Source organism: Dreissena polymorpha, chromosome 5 (assembly GCF_020536995.1).
Source record: "Dreissena polymorpha isolate Duluth1 chromosome 5, UMN_Dpol_1.0, whole genome shotgun sequence".
Classification (NCBI taxonomy): domain Eukaryota; kingdom Metazoa; phylum Mollusca; class Bivalvia; order Myida; family Dreissenidae; genus Dreissena; species Dreissena polymorpha.
The window spans coordinates 38,799,882-38,822,433 of record NC_068359.1 but is presented as its reverse complement, the minus strand read 5'-3'; the positions used below and the strand labels follow the sequence as shown (position 1 = coordinate 38,822,433).

General features: G+C 38.6%; 1 protein-coding gene across 2 annotated transcripts in view; it reads right to left on the bottom strand.

The window, feature by feature from the left end:
- Positions 1 to 22,552, bottom strand: part of LOC127881601 (uncharacterized) — a 132,770-nt gene that overhangs the window by 58,888 nt on the left and 51,330 nt on the right. For both annotated transcript variants that reach the window (XM_052429605.1, XM_052429606.1), the window contains exons 13-15: positions 20,302 to 20,432; positions 11,321 to 11,439; positions 5,753 to 5,908 (exon numbers count right to left, since the gene is read on the bottom strand). In XM_052429605.1, coding sequence (XP_052285565.1) covers positions 5,753 to 5,908; positions 11,321 to 11,439; positions 20,302 to 20,432 — 406 coding nt within the window. The remainder of the gene's footprint in view (positions 1 to 5,752; positions 5,909 to 11,320; positions 11,440 to 20,301; positions 20,433 to 22,552) is intronic.

The following is a 22,552-nucleotide window of genomic DNA, read 5'->3' as shown; positions in this document are numbered from 1 at the left end:
AGCTTCACAAAACTGTGACATCCATTTACAGACAATCATGAGATCAGTTTCACACAACTGTGACATCCATTTACAGACAACCATGAGATCAGTTTCACAAAACTGTGACATCCATTTACAGACAACCATGAGATCAGCTTCACACAACTGTGACATCCATTTACAGACATTCATGAGTTCAGCTACACACAACTGTGACATCCATTTTCAGATAACCATGAGATCAGCTCCACACAACTGTGACATCCATTTACAGACAACCATGAGATCAGTTTCACAAAACTGTGACATCCATTTACAGACATCCATGAGATCAGCTTCACAAATCTGTGACATCCATTTACAGACAACCATGAGTTCATCTTCACACAACTGTGACATCCATTAACAGACAACCATGAGATCAGCTTCACACAACTTTGACATCCATTTACAGACAACCATGAGATCAGTTTCACACAACTGTGACATCCATTTACAGACAACCATGAGATCAGTTTCACACAACTGTGACATCCATTTACAGACAGCCAAGAGATCAGCTTCACACAACTGTGACATTCATTTACAGACAACCATGAGATCAGTTTCACAAAACTGTGACATCCATTTACAGACATCCATGAGATCAGCTTCACAAATCTGTGACATCCATTTACAGACAACCATGAGTTCATCTTCACACAACTGTGACATCCATTTACAGACAACCATGAGATCAGCTTCACACAACTTTGACATCCATTTACAGACAACCATGAGATTAGTTTCACACAACTGTGACATCCATTTACAGACAACCATGAGATCACCTTCACAAATCTGTGACATTCAATCATATGCATCCATGAGATCTCCTTCACAAAACTGTGACATTCATTCATATTTTTGCCTTAAACCATGTGGATTATGAATATGAAAAAGTAACATTTTTTCAGATTATGCTTAAAACCATGTGGGTTATCAAAATAAAACTAGACTTAAAATTCGGATCACTTTCACAAAACTGTGACATTTATTCATATTATGCTTAATACCACGTGGTTTATCAATATAAATCTGTGACAATCATTCATATAATGCTTTAAATCATGTGGTTTAACAATATAAAACGGATTCATTTAATAAACATTATGATTTATACCATTTGATTTATCATTCAAAACTGTGACATTCATATGTACATGTAGTATGCTTTATAACACCTGGGTTTTCACAAAACTGTAACCTTCACTTGTAATTTGCTTTATCAATACTAAAGTAAAATTATGATTTAAGTTTTTCTTGTTTTGGTTTTATTAAATAATTATATAGTAAAACTACTTGTTTTTACAACAACATGTAACAATAATTATCCTGTTTAATCTTTTTTTTTCAAATAACTTTTTTTTCTGTTAAAATAATGATAACCATAAAAACTAGAGCTTTGTCACAGACGTGACGAATACCCCCACATGCCGTATTGACACATAATATTTTGCATGTCGTCTTCACAAAAAAACAGCGGACACCATGCTCAATTTTTAAAACGCACTTAGTGACCCCTTGACCTTGTTTTTGACCCAGAAAGGCCCATGTTCTAACTTAGCCTTAAGATCATCTCCATAAAACTTCTGACCAAGTTTGGTGAAGATCAGATGTAAACTACTTGATTTAGAGAGCCTACACCATGCTGAATGTTAAAAAACGCACTAAGTGACCCCCGTGACCTAGTTTTAGGCCCGGAATGGCCCATGTTCAAACTTATCCTAGAGATCATTTAGATAAAACTTGTGACCAAGTTTGGTTAGGATTGGATGAAAACTACTTGAATTAGATAGCGGACAACATGGTGAGGTTTAAAACGCACTAAGATACCCCGTGACCTAGTTTTTGACCCAGCATGACCCATATTCAAACTTGACCTAGACATCATCTAGAAACAACTTCTGACCAAGTTTAGTGAAGATTGGATGAAAACTACTTGAATAAGAGAGCGGACAACATTGTGATGTTTAAATCGCACTAAGTGACCCCGTGACCTTGTTTTTGACCCCGCATGACCCATATTCAAACTTGCCCTAGACATTTTGAAGATACAACTTCTGACCAATTTTGGTAAAGATTTGATAAAAACTACTTGAATTAGAGAGCGGACAACATGGTGAGGTTAAAAACACACTAAGTGACCCCGTGACCTAGTTTTTGACCCGGCATGGCCCATGTTCGAACTTGACCTACACATCATCTAAAACTACTTGAATTAGAGTGCGGACAACATGGTGAGGTTAAAATCACACTAAGTGACCCTGTGACCTAGTTTTTGACCCGGCATGGCCCATGTTCGAACTTGACCTACACATCATCTAGTTACAACTTCTGACCAAGTTTGGTGAAGATCGGATTTAAACTACTTGAAATAGGAGAGCTGACACCATGCTCAATGTTTAAAACGTACTAAGTGACCCTGTGACCTAGTTTTTGATCTGGCATGGCCCATGTTCGAACTTGGCCTTCAGATCATCTAGATAAAACCTCTGACCAAGTTTGGTGAAGATCTGATGAAAACTACTTGAAAAAGAGAGAGGACACCATGCTGAATGTTAAAACACGCACAAAGTGACCCCGTGACCTAGTTTTTGACCCGGCAATGCCCATGTTCCAACTTGGCCTTAAGATCATCTAGATACAACTTCTGACCAAGTTTGATGAAGATCGAATGAAAACTATTTGAATTAGAGAGCAGACAACATGCTGAATGTTTAAAACGCACAAAGTGACCCCGTGACTTAGTTTTTGATCCGGCAAGGCCCATGTTCGAACTTGGCCTTAAGAGTATCTATATACAACTTCTGGCCAAGTTTGATGAAGATCGGATGAAAACTTCTTGAATTAGAGAGCGGACAACATGCTGAATGTTTAAAACGCACTAAGTGACCCCGTGACCTAGTTTTTGAACCAGCAAGGCCCATGTTCCAACTTGGCCTAGACATCGTGTAGATACAACTTCTGACCAAGTTTGGTGAAGATCGGATGAAAACTACTTGAATTAGAGAGCAGACACTTAATACGGACCGACAGACAGACCGACCGATCAACAAGTTCACTTCTATATACCCCCCTAAACTTCGTTTGTGGGGGTATAACAATGCAGTCCATATTACAGCTATAGCTGCAATTTGTTTTTTTCTTTGAAGAGGTGACCTTGACATTGAGGTGGAATAACAGCCTATTGCACATCTCCTCAATTTCATACACATACGAACCAAGTTCCAATAAAATGCTTTAAAGAGCATAATGTATAAAAGTGACATGAAAACACATTTGATATTTGACCTTAAAGTGTGACCTTGACATTTGACTGGGAGCCGGCATGACTGACTCATGCCTTCTGTACATCTTTCAAATTTTGTCAAAATCCTTTTAAAAATTGTCTAAATGACCTGAACACTTGAGCCAAGTATAAAAAACCTTCAATCGGTAAAGAATATTTGAAGTAAAAATAAAAAAGTCATGGACAGACAGATGGATGAAGGGCATTCCTTTCCACCCTTCCTTTTGAACAATATTGCTACATCAGTGTTACAAAGACAACTGGTCAGTGCCTTTGATGACCATAGCATCATTGGTCTCAAATACTCTTTACATAAGTTATAATGCACCAAATTTAAATTGTTGCATTCGTTTTATTTATGACTCACGTTATGGAAAGTAACTAATTTCATTAGAACTTAATTTAGAAATGGCATTTTCTAATGATGATTAAAGAAATAGAGCACATTAAAGTGCACAAGAGATGTGTTTGTCAGAAAAACAATGCCCTCTACTGCTCTCCTTTGAAGCCATATACACATGTATTTGACCTTTGACCTTGAAGGATGACCTTGACCTTTCACCACTCAAAATGTGCAGTTCCATATGATACACATGCATGCCAAATATCAAGTTGCTATCTTCAACGTGCAAAAGTTATTGCAAAACTTTAACCAAGGTTAAAGTTTCTGACTGACACATACAATGACAGACAGACCAAAAACAATACACCCCTGATCATTCAATCTGGGGGGATAAAAAGAAATGGATTGCAGTAATACTTTTACAAATTTTCTCATCTGAGTCCTGGGACTCGATAACTTGCAAATCTATGTGTCCCCGAATTGAAAGAACGAGTCCAAATATTTAACTATATTACTTATTTAGAAATGTCAATGCATTTTTTGGACTCATGTTATTCAAAACTTTGCATCCCCAAACATTTTTGTGAGTCCAGGACGCAGGACTCGCACGTAAAAACAAGAGCTGTCAGAGGACAGCGTGCTCAACTATTCGAGTGCTTGACAGTGTTAAATTAAAAACACAGCACATCATTTGTCCATCTATTTTGCGGTTAAAGCGTCTGTTAGCGGTAATTTTCTTTGATATTATAAAAGCGGCCTGCTGCGAGTAAACAAATAATCAGAGGGATAATTGTTTTCGGGGATAATTGTAGGGGTTTCTTCACAAGAAAATATGTCAGAGTTTGTGACACGTTTAAATTAATTATCGCTTAGTAAATTACCGCTAATTAGTACATTGTACTTACAACATTAAGTATCCATTTGACAATTTTCGGATCATTATTTAAAAGAGCTTTCTAGAGTACACAACACTTTAAAAAGCAATTGGAATAAAAAAAACACAGAATAACAATGAGTGGTAAACGAAAGTACCTCACATTAGAGGAGGGAGTAAATTGTTTGAAACTGTTTGAATCTGGAAAAGTTATCTTTTTTTTTTTGTGCATGATGTGCAATGTTTTTTTGGGTAAAGAATGAATGAACGTTTGTATTTTGCATGAGGTTGTTGAATTAAAATGCTTTTTGTGTGATGTTTGCGTACGAATAAATTTTAACAAACTTTTTGCGTCTTTTTCTTTGAATTAGAACGGTACAATTAAGCCGTACTATCGATTTATGACAGCGAATCCGCTTTTTAGACTTGTCTGGATGTGACGTCAACGTCATGTGACAAACTTTATTTACTGAATGAACGAGATGCATGAGTTAACAATTATATCAGCGTTGATAAAGTCAATGCTTTAGTTTAACAATATAAAATTAAATCAATCTATAAGATATAATTCTGTATTATTCAATGAACACACGTAAGTTATTTCTGTTATTATGCTTACTTAACGGCAATGAGCTTTTGTTTTACACTGTATGCAAACGACTGGGTGGGGTAACGACGTAGCAATACTACCAACTGACAAACCATCTTAAAATAGCAATCCGAATTCAACAGTCACCTGTGGACAATGGTCACTTTGGTCATTTGCCTTGACTGACCGCTGTTCTCATGTTTAACTGTATATGGCAACTTGAGTATCACACATGTTATGTTCAGATACTTTGATACAATGTTACTATATTTTAAGGGCAACAACTCTTGCACCAAAGGTAAAAACAGCCTTAATGAATTGCTTCCCTTCTAATCTACAAAATAACTTCCAACACTAAAACTTCTGTTGCATTCTGAGAAAACTGGGATTTATACATTTGAGTAGTCTCATCCCAGATTGGCCTTTGTCATCTGCACAGGCTAATCAGGGACCACACTTTCCACCTAAACGTGACTTTGGCTCAGAGGAGACTTCCTCAAAACAAACATCCATAAAAAGCAGAAAGTGTCGTCCCTGATAAGTCTGTGCAAACTGCACAGGCCTATTTGGGACAGCACTTTACACAAATACATTAAGCCCCATTTCCCAGAGCACGGTTCATTCAACACTTACTGTGTCCGGTGGTTGCCACACCGACGTCATCCCTGTCCCAGTCATACTTGTTCCTGCTGGACAGAAAGTCCTCCTCCATTGGGTTCCAGTCTTGAAGCTCATCCTGCTCCTGTACTGCAGCCTGTGGGATGTCTGCTTCCACCTCCAGGGCGGACCCTACACAAAACAGGCATCAGTGGTCTTTTGTTCAAATTTGTGGCCGTTTTTGGACATCATTCCCATTAATGTCAAATAGTACATATTTTTCCCCTAAATAACGGGATAAAATTTTCAATTGAAGATTTTCTTTTTTAAATTAAATTCAACATTAAGCATAAAGCTCAAGAAGTTCTATGGGTTAAACCTTGGTAAATATAATATTAACAAGGGACAAAATTGTCACAAAACCAGGTTTTCATTGTGAAAAAAAATCTGAGACAACTCAAACTGAACTTTTGAAATGAACAAACAAAATTAACCCCCTTTGTAAGTTGTTTTAAAATAAATCTATTTTTAGTCGTGGCGACCTTGACATTGGAGATATTGACGTGATTCTTTCGTGCGACACACCGTACCATGATGGTGAACAAATGTGCCAAATGATTTTAAAATCTCATAATGAATGACATAGTTATAGCCCAGACAAGCTCATTTATGGCTATTTTTTACCTTTGAACTCAAAGTGTGACCTTGACCTTGAGATATTGACGTAATTTTTTCGCGCGACACACCATCTAATGATGGTTAACAAATGTGCCAAATGATTTTAAAATCTCACAATGAACAACAAAGTTATGGCCCGGCCAAGCTTGTTCCGCCTGCCCGCCAGCAAGCCAGCCCGCCAGCCAGCCAGCCAGCCCGCCCGCATTCGCCAATCTAATAACCAGTTTTTTCCTTCGGAAAAGCTGGTTAATTTTCCTTCGGAAAACCTGGTTAAAAACCTGGTTTAAAAACCTGGTTAAAAACACTTATTCTTAAGTTAAAATATTTGTTAGCAAAAAAAACAACACCCAATTCCCCAATCCAAATGTCTCTTGCTCCATTTCCAAAATGGGGCAAAAATGGGCATAATTCTGCTAAGCTGCAGGTCCAAGTAATAGAACTTGACCTCAAATTTTCGCCTTAAACAAATGTGTGAAGTATCAATCTGTAGTAGAAACAGTGATATGATGATGTTGCACTTTAATCTTAACCAAAGTACAAAAAGAGGCATATTTCTTATAAATTGCAGGTCAGAGCTATGAAACTTAATTGGTCAGTGACGTTGGATTGGACAGTGACCACACATTTGTCAGTGACCCCACATAGGCCAGTGTCCTCGCATTTGTCAGTGACCTCGCATAGGTCAGTGACCTCCCATAGGTCAGTGACCTCGCATAGGTCAATGGCCTCGCATTTGTCAGTGACCTCGCATAGGTAAGTGAACTCGCATAGGTCAGTGACCTCGCTTAGGTCAGTGACCTCGCATTTGTCAGTGACCTCGCATAGGTAAGTGACCTCGCATAGGTCAGTGACCTCGCATAGGTCAGTGGCCTCGCATTTGTCAGTGACCTCGCATAGGTAAGTGACCTCGCATAGGTCAGTGACCTCGCTTAGGTCAGTGACCTCGCATTTGTCAGTGACCTCGCATAGGTCAGTGACCTCGCATAGGTCAGTGACCTCGCATAGGTCAGTGGCCTCGCATTTGTCAGTGACCTCGCATAGGTAAGTGACCTCGCATAGGTCAGTGACATCGCATTTGTCAGTGACTCCCATTGGTCATTGCACCTCGCACAATGAAGCTGAATGCACGTATGCAGTTACAATTGAATACCTGTAATAGACACAGTGATATAGAGATACAGTGATATACAGATACAGTGATATAGAGATACAGTAATATAGAGATACAATGATATAGAGATACAGTGATGTAGAGATAGAGTGATATAGTGATACAGTGATATAGAGATACAGTGATATAGAGATACAGTGATATACAGATACAGTGATATAGAGATACAGTGATATAGAGATAGAGTGATATAGTGATACAGTGATATAGAGATACAGTGATATAGAGATACAGTGATATACAGATACAGTGATATAGAGATACAGTGATATAGAGATACAATGATATAGAGATACAGTGATATAGAGATACAATGATATAGAGATACAGTGATATAGAGATACAGTGATATAGAGATACAATGATATAGAGATACAGTGATATAGTGATACAATGATATAGAGATACAGTTATATAGCTATACAATGATAAAGAGATACAGTGATAAAGAGATACAGTGATATAGAGATAGAGTGATAAAGAGATACAGTGATATAGAGATTCGGACAGTCAATTTTAAAGCACTATTTAACCAGATTTTGGATCTGTTTTTCGTATATCTGGTGACCTACGATCATGTGTTTTTTCAACCATATTAAGGTCATAAAACCTGGCAGATGAATGCCTGAGGGCCATATACCATTAAATTTGCATTATTGGGTATAAACAATGGTTTCTTCTGACAGCGCTTGAAATGATATTGCATTAAGAAAGCAATAATTTTAATGTTTTTATTTTTAATGTTTAATTTCAGGTAAGTTATTGCAAAGATGTGAAGTTGTATTTATTTCAACACAGAAAAAGAGTATAACACACTAAAGTAATTGCACATTGAATTAAAGATTTTATTTCAATATAATAATTGACAAAACAAACATAACTTCTCTGTCTCTTAATTGTCTTTCTCTTGTATTTTTCGACGGTATATCCCTCCGTCTATGCCAGTGGATAAGAAAATGATTAAAATCATATATAATCTATAAGACACTCTGATTCAGTTATATGCCAGTTAGCTGAATCAACAAATCACCATATATCATGATCACAATATAACTTGTTACGTCATTAATGCATATGTTTGAGCAGCGTTTAGGGAAAACCTGGTTGAATGCATGTATGTAAAGAAAGGTCCCAGATTTGCATGTATGTAAAGTAAGGTCCCAGATTTGCATGTATGTAAAGTAAGGTCCCAGATTTGCATGTATGTAAAGTAAGGTCCCAGATTTGCATGTATGTAAAGTAAGGTCCCAGATTTGCATGTATGTAAAGTAAGGTCCCAGATTTGCATGTACTGTGAAACCATTATTAATCGTCAGGCATTAATTTTCATAAATTTTGTCAGTCGACCGATCGGCGAATTTAAGATCCTAACGAACAATCATGCTCTTTGTTTGAACAAAAACAAACACTGAGTTGAACAATATTTTAAACCTTTACCGTAGACATGAGGCATTAAATTCCAACATAATCCATGCACACATTCACTGCTGTTTCGTAATCAAGATTAATCCGGTTTTGACACAAAGGGATGTATAGATTACACAAGGTACTTAACTGACACGTTACACTTCTTTACAACGCGTGTGAAGTACAGCTGTATCGAATGCGTTGACTTCTTTTATGTAGAATGGTAATGAATTAGCGCTAATTGTTTATAACTTTATAACCCAATAGGTGCATTGTGTTTTTCAGGGGTGTTGCATATTAGCCATCACGCAGCGAATGCCGATGAAAGACAATAAACCAAATGAAAAGATGACGATGTGTGATCAACATGCGTATTTATCACAAATTAATAAAGAATATTTTAATTGCTGTTTGTTGTTTGATTGTTTGCGTTTAACCACACTTATTACTATTTTAAATGTATCAATTTTTTATTTTTAAATTAAACACACACATAGAGTTTATAATTTTAATGTTGATATCAGAATAAAAAAGCATTTTATTTGAAAAAAAAAAACCTTAACAAACTGGAACCTCTTTCGTATAACACAAACAGTTTTAAAACGGTATTGACAGCATTTTAATAAAAATCACACCAACTAGAATTACGATTGTTATCAGTATGGCAATTATAATAATAGAAAAAGACTATGGGCAATTGGCTTCGTTGTTACAAACACTCGTTAACGGTTATTCGATCCCACTTGTCCGCTAATCATAACAATGAACATGTGAATGGCATACATTAAGAGGGTCCATTACTGTCCCTTGATAACAAAAGACTAGTTAATTGGCATGTGACAAACAGGCCACACCTCCTGCAGTGATTCTCAAGTGTGTTCCCGCATTCGAACGATTTTTCGCAACTGCGATTGATCGCGAATATGTATTACACACAAATCGAATATTGACTGACGCATTTTTTTAAAATTTAAAATCAGAAATCGGTGAATTTAAGTGCTGACGAAATCGTCATTTTTATAAAAATGACGAAATTTTGTGCTGTCGAAAATTAATGGTTTCACAGTATGTAAAGTAAGGTCCCAGATTTGCATGTATGTAAAGTAAGGTCCCAGATTTGCATGTATGTAAAGTAAGGTCCCAGATTTGCATGTATGTAAAGTAAGGTCCCAGATTCAGCTTATTGCTGATTGGTCAATACCATTACCAAGAAGAATATGATTGACAGCTGACATTAATAAAAAATATATAATAAAACGGGTGGCAGGCGCAATGATGTAAATCTGTTATTCATCGATGTTTCTCAAGTGTGTTTATTGTTTGTTGCACTACACAAGCTTGAATGTTACGTACAATGAAGGCGCACAAACCTAGACCTGACTGAATTTAGTTGTTTAAGTTGAATAATACAGAAAATTAATCTAAGTGAAAAAAAAATCTCGTCCAAATTTGACTTGCAAGATATTGAGAGGTAGTGGATCTGCAGCGTATTCATATGACATCAGTCTATTTCATTTAATAGTTATTGTTTAACAATGACAAACTAATCTACTGTTAAATTCAGTACTGTTCTTTGATTCCTTTTAAGTAGAAGCCATATTCCCATAACAAGGATACATGGTTCTGGCTAGCACTTAACTATATAAGAATGTTTAACATTTTAACCCACAAGAATTGGGAAGCAGACAAGGTAAACAGTCGAAATATTCATGTACTAGAAATAAGTCAAAATAACAGAGCTCTTTAAGTGTTACGAATTTCTAACAAAATAAGGTAAGATAGCTTTCTGGATCAAGCAGTAACAGGCTAAATGAAAAACAACGATATTGCAGACCTTTTACAGGCATAAGCATCAACATGGTGTAAATTCAAGCGAGCTGACCTCTTTCTGGATCAAGCAGTAACAGGCTAAATGAAATACAATGATAATTCAGAACTTTTACAGGCTTAACGCTTTGCATGCTGGGAAATTTGTCTTCTGCTAAAATGTTGTCTGCTGAATTTCTAAAATTAGCATTTTCTTCATTTTTTTCAAAGAATACTATCCGAATAGCAAACAGTTTGGATCCTGATGAGACGCCACGTTTTGTGGCGTCTCACCTGGATCCAAACTGTTTTGCAAAGGCCTTCAAAATTCGGTTCCCGCACTGAAAGGGTTACGCATCAACATGGTGTTAAAAATAAGACAAGCAAGATGACCTTTTTCAAGGCCACATAATTAAGGATACCAACAAATACAACACGCTAGTTGACCTTCCTCGTGGTCAAGTCATAACTGGTTATAAGATATACAAGCTAGGTTGATCTTTCTAAAGGTCACATTGTTACTGGTTCTAAGATATGCTGACCTTTATCTGGACAAAGCTTGGCGAGGTTTGCTCGTATCAGGTCAAGGTTGATGCACACTTCCTCAGGCCCCGTGTTGTCCACAAGCATCACCTTCAAACTGCAACTGCTGTCATGGTAACTGAAACATTATGACAAATATTGCTTTTTTTTGTCAAATAAGGGACTGTTTTTGGGCCCCTTTCCCAAAATCAAAAAGTATACATTTTTCATTAAAAGATTGCCTAAAATTCCCAATTGAAGGTTAAACAAACATTGTTTGTAAATAAAATGCAACATTAAGTTTATTTCCCTGTTCAGTTTTATAGGTTGAACCTTAGTTAATATATCCTCCAATTACTGTAAGTCGACCGGTTAAGGAAACAAGTAAAAGAATTTCTGAATTTACGCAATAAAATGCAGCAATATACTATTTACCTTCAGAGATTTATTTAATTCCCGTTAAATCAATGTCAAAAATGATTATTTACAGCATGTTTTACTACGCAAAGCCGATAGTCCCATACACACTACAAGAACATTAACTCCGCGCGTTGTTTACCTTAAGTCGATACGTCACATCTGGGAAAGGGACAGCACTCTAGTGGTAATGGATTAGGCCAACTTAACTTAAAACTTCGTTTTTTTGAACAATTTTAACAAGAACTAAAACAGTAAATATACATTTAATATGTTTTCAATATTTTATAAATACAATTGAACAAGTTTCTTTCACTTTTCTTAAGAACAATTGTCACTCTTCTTTAGCACAGCATGGGCACATAAATGTTGCACCTCTTCTGATGACTTTAATTTCTGTACAAAATGACAGGTGTACCCAGTGGTTGCAGGCTTTATTGTCACACTGTGCCCATTTTACAAAAGTCGTTTTGGATAAGCCTTAAAAGAAAACAAGTGAAAAATCACCATTAAGAAGAGGTCTGAAAACCAATTTAATAAAAAAAGCTTTGCCTTAAATTTACTACGATTTACTACTATTTCCGATATGAAGCGCTGTCAATGAAAGTGTTAAGTTAAGATCGTCTGCTTTACATTTAAATTTTTGTGGGAATTTAATAAATAGGACCAATAAAATGTATGGGATATAGTTAAATTTGTGTAATTTTAGTTAAATTTTTATTTTGAAATGCAATTTTACCTGTTTTTTCCTCATTTTGTTTTTATTTGTTTTTGTCTATAAGCGTAGTTATGTCACTTCATCGAAATACTCGGAGCGCATGTGTGTGACGTCATCCAAATGGCCGCGTTCTTAATGTAAACAAAGTGGTCGAAATTAGGTCATGGTCGACTTACGGTAATCGTACGATAATCTTGGAAAAGCAAAGTAAAAATGGCTATTTGCAAACAGCATACAACCAGAACAGCCTGTGAGTAACTTGTAACTTTGAGTCTGTTCAGGTTTTATGCTGTTTGCTGCTCATCAGTATCCAAGGGTTGGAAATCAAGCCTTTACAACTTGAATCTAGTAAGAAAGGTCTTAAATTAAATAAACAAGAGGGCCAAGATGGCTCTAGTTCGCTCACCTGAGAGGAGTAGGTTAATTCAATCTTTACAAAACGTCAAACTTGACCTAGATATTGTCCAGACAAACATCCTGGTAAAGTTTCATCATTATTGAACTAAAACTCTGGCACTTATGGGGTGATTTTGTTTTTGTAAGATTTGACCTGGTGACCTTTATTTTGAGTTGACCACCCTTACCAAATATCAAACTTTGCTTACAAAAATAAATATTATGACCAAGATTCATAAAATCTGAAACACAATTGTGTCCTCTAGAGTGTTTACAAGGATTTTGTATAATATAATGAAAACTTGGACAATCTAAAGGCAATAATTATGGCATTAATTATGTGATAAATATAAAACCAATCTTTTCACCAAGTTTCATGATCATTGGGAAAAAAATGTGACTTCTAGAGTGTTCATAAGCTTTTTCTACTACTTAAATATGAGAAAACGCCCCCCCCCCCCCCCCACCTCTGGCAGCCATGATATTCAACTGACCGGAACCATTTTCAAACTCAACTCTCATATCAAGGAAACAAATGTTCTGACCAAATTTCACCAAAAATGTGACTTCTAGAGTGTTCACATGTTTTCATTATATACATATAGAGAAAAATGCCCCGCTCACAGACGGCAATGTTTTTTTTTTCACCGATTTGGACCATTTTCAAACTCGTCCGAGATATCAATAAAACCAATATTTTGACCAAATTGTATGATGATTGGGCAAAAATTGTGACTTCTAGAGTGTTTTCAAGGTTTCTCTATGGCCAAATAAGGAAAACTGCCCCCCCCCCCCCCCTGGCAGCCATGTTATTCAACTGACCAGAACCATTTTCAAACTCAACTCTCATATCAAGTAAACAAATGTTCTGATCAAATTTCATGAAAATTAGGCCAAAAATGTGACTTCTAGAGTGTTCACATGTTTTCACAATATACATATAGAGAAAAAATGCCCCACCCACTGGCATCACTGTTTATCACTGATCTGGACCATTTTCGAACTCATCCGAGTTATCAATAAAACCAATGTTTTAACCAACTTTCATGATGATTGGGCAAATATTGTGACTTCTAGAGTGTTTACAAGGTCTCTCTAAAGCCAAATAAGGAAAACTGCCCCCCCCCCCCCCCCCCGGCAGCCATGTTATTCAACTGACCGGAACCATTTTCGAACTCAACTCTCATATAAAGGAAACAAATGTTCTTACCAAATTTCATGAAAATTGGGCCAAAAATGTGACTTCTAGAGTGTTCACATGTTTTCACAATATACATATAGAGAAAAAATGCCCCGCCCAATGGCGGCCATGTTTTTCACCGATCTGGACCAATTTCGAACTCGTCCGAGATATCAATAAAACCAATGTTTTGACCAATTTTCATGATGATTGGGCAAAAATTTTGACTTTAGAGTGTTTACAAGGTTTCTCTATAGCCAAATAAGGAAAACTGCCCCCCCCCCGGCAGCCATGTTATTCCACTGACCGGAACCATTTTTGAACTCAATTCTCATATCAAGGAAACAAATGTTTTGATTAAATTTCATGAAAATTGGGCAAAAATTTGAATTCTAGAGTGTTCACATGTTTTCACAATAAACATATAGAGAAAAATGCCCCACCCACTGGCGGCCATGTTTTTTCAGCGATCTGGACCATTTTTGAACTCGTCCGAGATATCAATAAAACCAATGTTTTGACTTTATTGATGATTGGGCAAAAATTGTGACTTCTAGAGTGTTTACAAGGTTTCTCTATAGCCAAATAAGGAAAACTGCCCCGCCCACTGGCGGCCATGTTTTTAAACGGACTGGATCAACTTTTGAACTCAACCAACATATCATTAAGACAAACATTTTGACAAACTAACATGAAGATTGGGCATGAAATGTGACTTCTACAGTGTTTACAAGTATTTTCTTTTTTTTTACCTAGTAACCTTGTTTTTGACCCGGCACGATCCAGTTTCGAACTCAACCGAGATTTCATTGGGACAAAGCTTCTGACCAAGTTTCATGAAGATCGGACAATAAATGTAGCCTCTACAGTGTTTACGAACAAATGTGGACGGACAACAGATGGACGGACGGACGACAGACAAAGACCGGTCACAAAAGCTCACCTCAGCAATCAGGTGAGCTAAAAAATTTAAGGGACTACAAATATGTCAAAATAGGTTTCTAAGTGGTAAAGGGTTAAATATAATAATCTATGAATCAAGTTACAATTAATTGATTAATGTTCCACACTTACTGAGGAATATCAACAGATCCTGACCAAAACATGTTTAAATCTAAATATTGTGATGTTATTATTTTGCCTGATGTGATATATTCATAACATTGGAACTGCTATTATAAACAGTGCATTTAAAAACGTTTTATTTTCTCATTTTCCAAGGAACACTTCAAGGTACCTACAACTGCCATGACCTGTCTTTCTGGCAGGACACATTTCCCTGCACTATTTACAAATTGGACACCATCACTGACCTGTCTTTCTGGCAGGCCACATTTCCCTGCATTATTTACAAATTGGACACCAGCACTGACCTGTCTTTCTGGTCAGCAACGTTTCCCTGCACTATTTACAAATTGGACACCAGCACTGACCTGTCATGCTGGTCAGCAACGTTTCCCTGCACTATTTACAAATTGGACACCAGCACTGACCTGTCTTTCTGGTCAGCATCGTTTCCCTGCACTATTTACAAATTGGACACCAGCACTGACCTGTCTTTCTGGCAGGCCACATTTCCCTGCACTATTTACAAATTGGACACCATCACTGACCTGTCTTTCTGGCAGGCCACATTTCCCTGCACTATTTACAAATTGGACACCAGCACTGACCTGTCTTTTTGGTCAGCAACGTTTCCCTGCACTATTTACAAATTGGACACCAGCACTGACCTGTCTTTCTGGCAGGCCACATTTCCCTGCACTATTTACAAATTGGACACCAGCACTGACCTGTCTTTCTGATCAGCAACGTTTCCCTGCACTATTTACAAATTTGACACCAGCACTGACCTGTCTTTCTGGTCAGCAACGTTTCCCTGCACTATTTACAAATTGGACACCAGCACTGACCTGTCTTTCTGGTCAGCAACGTTTCCCTGCACTATTTACAAAGTGGACACCAGCACTGACTGTCTTTCTGGTCAGCAACGTTTCCCTGCACTATTTACAAATTGGACACCAGCACTGACCTGTCTTTCTGGTCAGCAACGTTTCCCTGCACTATTTACAAATTGGACACCAGCACTGACCTGTCTTTCTGGTCAGCAACGTTTCCCTGCACTATTTACAAAGTGGACACCAGCACTGACCTGTCTTTCTGGTCAGCAACGTTTCCCTGCACTATTTACAAATTGGACACCAGCACTGACCTGTCTTTCTGGTCAGCAACGTTTCCCTTCACTATTTACAAATTGGACACCAGCACTGACCTGTCTTTCTGGTCAGCAACGTTTCCCTGCACTATTTACAAATTGGACACCAGCACTGACCTGTCTTTCTGGTCAGCAACGTTTCCCTGCACTATTTACAAAGTGGACACCAGCACTGACCTGTCTTTCTGGTCAGCATCGTTTCCCTGCACTATTTACAAATTGGACACCAGCACTGACCTGTCTTTCTGGTCAGCAACGTTTCCCTGCACTATTTACAAAGTGGACACCAGCACTGACTGTCTTTCTGGTCAGCAACGTTTCCCTGCACTATTTACAAATTGGACACCAGCACTGACCTGTCTTTCTGGTCAGCAACGTTTCCCTGCACTATTTACAAATTGGACACCAGCACTGACCTGTCTTTCTGGTCAGCAACGTTTCCCTGCACTATTTACAAAGTGGACACCAGCACTGACCTGTCTTTCTGGTCAGCAACGTTTCCCTGCACTATTTACAAATTGGACACCAGCACTGACCTGTCTTTCTGGTCAGCAACGTTTCCCTTCACTATTTACAAATTGGACACCAGCACTGACCTGTCTTTCTGGTCAGCAACGTTTCCCTGCACTATTTACAAATTGGACACCAGCACTGACCTGTCTTTCTGGTCAGCAACGTTTCCCTGCACTATTTACAAAGTGGACACCAGCACTGACCTGTCTTTCTGGTCAGCATCGTTTCCCTGCACTATTTACAAATTGGACACCAGCACTGACCTGTCTTTCTGGTCAGCAACGTTTCCCTGCACTATTTACAAAGTGGACACCAGCACTGACCTGTCTTTCTGGTCAGCATCGTTTCCCTGCACTATTTACAAATTGGACACCAGCACTGACCTGTCTTTCTGGTAAGCAACGTTTCCCTGCACTATTTACAAATTGGACACCAGCACTGACCTGTCTTTCTGGTCAGCAACGTTTCCCTGCACTATTTACAAATTGGACACCAGCACTGACCTGTCTTTCTGGTCAGCAACGTTTCCCTTCACTATTTACAAATTGGACACCAGCACTGACCTGTCTTTCTGGTCAGCAACGTTTCCCTGCACTATTTACAAATTGGACACCAGCACTGACCTGTCTTTCTGGTCAGCAACGTTTCCCTGCACTATTTACAAAGTGGACACCAGCACTGACCTGTCTTTCTGGTCAGCATCGTTTCCCTGCACTATTTACAAATTGGACACCAGCACTGACCTGTCTTTCTGGTCAGCAACGTTTCCCTGCACTATTTACAAAGTGGACACCAGCACTGACTGTCTTTCTGGTCAGCAACGTTTCCCTGCACTATTTACAAATTGGACACCAGCACTGACCTGTCTTTCTGGTCAGCAACGTTTCCCTGCACTATTTACAAATTGGACACCAGCACTGACCTGTCTTTCTGGTCAGCAACGTTTCCCTGCACTATTTACAAAGTGGACACCAGCACTGACCTGTCTTTCTGGTCAGCAACGTTTCCCTGCACTATTTACAAATTGGACACCAGCACTGACCTGTCTTTCTGGTCAGCAACGTTTCCCTTCACTATTTACAAATTGGACACCAGCACTGACCTGTCTTTCTGGTCAGCAACGTTTCCCTGCACTATTTACAAATTGGACACCAGCACTGACCTGTCTTTCTGGTCAGCAACGTTTCCCTGCACTATTTACAAAGTGGACACCAGCACTGACCTGTCTTTCTGGTCAGCATCGTTTCCCTGCACTATTTACAAATTGGACACCAGCACTGACCTGTCTTTCTGGTCAGCAACGTTTCCCTGCACTATTTACAAAGTGGACACCAGCACTGACCTGTCTTTCTGGTCAGCATCGTTTCCCTGCACTATTTACAAATTGGACACCAGCACTGACCTGTCTTTCTGGTAAGCAACGTTTCCCTGCACTATTTACAAATTGGACACCAGCACTGACCTGTCTTTCTGGTCAGCAACGTTTCCCTGCACTATTTACAAATTGGACACCAGCACTGACCTGTCTTTCTGGTCAGCATCGTTTCCCTGCACTATTTACAAATTGGACACCAGCACTGACCTGTCTTTCTGGTCAGCAACGTTTCCCTGCACTATTTACAAATTGGACACCCGCACTGACCTGTCTTTCTGGTCAGCATCGTTTCCCTGCACTATTTACAAATTGGACACCAGCACTGACCTGTCTTTCTGGTCAGCATCGTTTCCCTGCACTATTTACAAATTGGACACCAGCACTGACCTGTCTATCTGGTCAGCATCGTTTTCCTGCACTATTTACAAATTGGACAGCAGCACTGACCTGTCTTTCTGGTCAGCAACGTTTCCCTGCACTATTTACAAATTGGACACCAGCACTGACCTGTCTTTCTGGTCAGCAACGTTTCCCTGCACTATTTACAAATTGGACACCAGCACTGACCTGTCTTTCTGGTCAGCAACGTTTCCCTGCACTATTTACAAATTGGACACCAGCACTGACCTGTCTTTCTGGTCAGCAACGTTTCCCTGCACTATTTACAAAGTGGACACCAGCACTGACCTGTCTTTCTGGTCAGCATCGTTTCCCTGCACTATTTACAAATTGGACACCAGCACTGACCTGTCTTTCTGGTCAGCAACGATTCTCTGCACTATTTACAAATTGGACACCAGCACTGACCTGTCTTTCTGGTCAGCAACGTTTCCCTGCACTATTTACAAATTGGACACCAGCACTGACCTGTCTTTCTGGTCAGCATCGTTTCCCTGCACTATTTACAAATTGGACACCAGCACTGACCTGTCTTTCTGGTCAGCATCGTTTCCCTGCACTATTTACAAATTGGACACCAGCACTGACCTGTCTTTCTGGTCAGCAACGTTTCCCTGCACTATTTACAAATTGGACACCAGCACTGAGCTGTCTTTCTGGTCAGCAACGTTTCCCTGCACTATTTACAAAGTGGACACCAGCACTGACCTGTCTTTCTGGTCAGCAACGTTTCCCTGCACTATTTACAAATTGGACACCAGCACTGACCTGTCTTTCTGGTCAGCAACGTTTCCCTGCACTATTTACAAAGTGGACACCAGCACTGACCTGTCTTTCTGGTCAGCAACGTTTCCCTGCACTATTTACAAAGTGGACACCAGCACTGACCTGTCTTTCTGGTCAGCATCGTTTCCCTGCACTATTTACAAATTGAACACCAGCACTGACCTGTCTTTCTGGTCAGCAACGTTTCCCTGCACTATTTACAAATTGGACACCAGCACTGACCTGTCTTTCTGGTCAGCAACGTTTCCCTGCACTATTTACAAATTGGACACCAGCACTGACCTGTCTTTCTGGTCAGCATCGTTTCCCTGCACTATTTACAAATTGGACACCAGCACTGACCTGTCTTTCTGGTCAGCATCGTTTCCCTGCACTATTTACAAATTGGACACCAGCACTGACCTGTCTTTCTGGTCAGCATCGTTTCCCTGCACTATTTACAAATTGGACACCAGCACTGACCTGTCTTTCTGGTCAGCAACGTTTCCCTGCACTATTTACAAATTGGACACCAGCACTGACCTGTCTTTCTGGTCAGCAACGTTTCCCTGCACTATTTACAAATTGGACACCAGCACTGACCTGTCTTTCTGGTCAGCAACGTTTCCCTGCACTATTTACAAATTGGACACCAGCACTGACCTGTCTTTCTGGTCAGAAACGTTTCCCTGCACTATTTACAAATTGGACACCAGCACTGACCTGTCTTTCTGGTCAGCAACGTTTCCCTGCACTATTTACAAATTGGACACCAGCACTGACCTGTTTTTCTGGTCAGCAACGTTTCCCTGCACTATTTACAAATTGGACACCAGCACTGACCTGTCTTTCTGGTCAGCAACGTTTCCCTGCACTATTTACAAATTGGACACCAGCACTGACCTGTCTTTCTGGTCAGCAACGTTTCCCTGCACTATTTACAAATTGGACACCAGCACTGACCTGTCTTTCTGGTCAGCAACGTTTCCCTGCACTATTTACAAAGTGGACACCAGCACTGACCTGTCTTTCTGGTCAGCAACGGTTCCCTGCACTATGTGCATAGTCAGAGTCTTCTCCATCCCTCCCAGCTTAATAAACTCCTCTATGGCCTTCTCGGACCAGCCTGCGCCATCCGCAACAGCAGCAATGCCCTTGGTGATTTACAAAATGAAGATACAACACAAACATTGCTCCAAAATGAATATGACTTTATTCAAACAAATTTAATTAGATTTTGCCATATGACTGACTAGCAAGTCCTCCTGAAAATTGTTAATATTTCGAGACAGATTTTACCAAATTGAATCTTTACATTTATCTACAATCTCCAAAATCCATTTACAAAGCTTAAATGACCAATTTTGGAATGACAGTCAATCTTGTATTAAGAGACCACTCAAGGGAGTAATCAAAAGCGGTCTCTTAATAAAATGGTCTTTAAATAAAAAAGGCCATTCTGGAAGAATGCTTACCCTCAATTTTAATCTATATGAAGGATAATCTCTTTTGTCAACAATGATTTTAACTATTATAATAAAATGAATATAAACACAATACATAAACAATGTTTTACTTATTATGTGCTTATTTTTTCACTTATTACAAATTATCATTTATTATAAATGAATTGTGTGTACATATTTATTTGCAAAAACAACATAGACAAGGAAATATTTTTTAGCATTTTCTTCACCTGACACATTATTTTCCACGTCTTCAAGCACCTCGGCTTTACGCTTAAGAATGTTCTGAATTTGAGTTTTACCGACTCCAAACTCATCTGCGATTTTATGTGCACTTTTACTCTTTGACAATTCCAAAACCCGAATTTTTTCGTTCAACGTTAACACTTTTCGTTTTGACATTTTAATTTCTGCATGTACGCTTAAGGAAATCTGACTTGATTATGATACATAATGAGCTGAAAAAATTAAAACACGTCAATTGAAAACAAACAAACAGACCTGATTGGAAAATTTATTAAGTAAATAACAATGTGAATGGCTAACAAATATCTACTAATAAGCATAATTACAAATTGGTAATGTACGGATTTCGACAGATGTTGCCGATTTATAAAATATTTTCCGCACTTCTCAGGAAATGTTTGTCGCGTAGTGTGCATTGTTTCTGCACCTGTTAACTATACTCGAGAAAAATTGGCGTTGTCTCTTAACGTTCCACATAGTAAACTTTTTAAGCTGTAGACTGTGCTTAATAAGTTCCTCTATTATTCAACTCAATAAATTGATACGCAGTCTACAACAATACCGGTCAGAACCGGTCAACGAGACAAAGCAGGGGACAAAAATTCCACTCGTCCGCTCGTATTGACGAGTGAAATCTTGATAGGACGAGTGAATTTCCCTAAAGCTCTCGTCCTACAGGACGAGTGAAGATAAGCTGATGTTCAAAAATGAATTTTCTGACCAGTATGACTATTTTTCATTAAATAAAATCATTTTCTAAAAGCATATCTATTCCGAAAGTAGAATGCGAATGAACCGGAAATTGTTATTGTAAATTTCATACAGCAGGTGCGCGTTGTTATGCGAGACTTGTGTCCCGAGTAAATATTGGCTTTTTATTGTAAGCTTTGCGCGTACATGTTGACAGGGAACCATGCGACTGCAGTCACTGTTATTATTTAAGCGCGAAGTACGGTTTAAAACGAGTCTGAATTTCGTTTGAAAAATGTCTAAAGCGTTCTTTAAAGGGGGCGAGGGCGATGTTCAAACGTCCGAAACGGAAAGCACGCGAGCATTAGAAAAAATTATTTATATTGTGTTCCTCATAAATAAAGTAACTTATTTCACTGCTTAGCAGTGATATACTTTAGGAAACTTTATTAGTCATATTAGCCCTTTGCAATCTTTATTTCACACATATTTGAAGGACGAGTGCGTGTGTTTGCAGGACGAGTGAAAATTTTAATGCACTCGTCCTGCAGGACGAGTGCAGTTTAGGAATATTTTTGTCCCCTGCAAAGCATAATCATAATGGTTGGTGTAAAAACAAAGCAGAGATGTTACAGTACATCTTATCGGCTTAGATAAACAATTAACACGGATTTGTCCCTGAAAGATCAATAGATTAACCACTTTTACCTCCTAGTGGTCGCTTAATTCAAGATTCGGACATCAAAATACACAAAAATCAGCGGTCGCTGGTGGCGTAAGACAAAAGTCACTTAATACAATATCATTATATAGCGAAAAGGCTCCGTGGGATTTCAAAATGGTTGCATAAGACAAAGGTTGCTTAATACAAG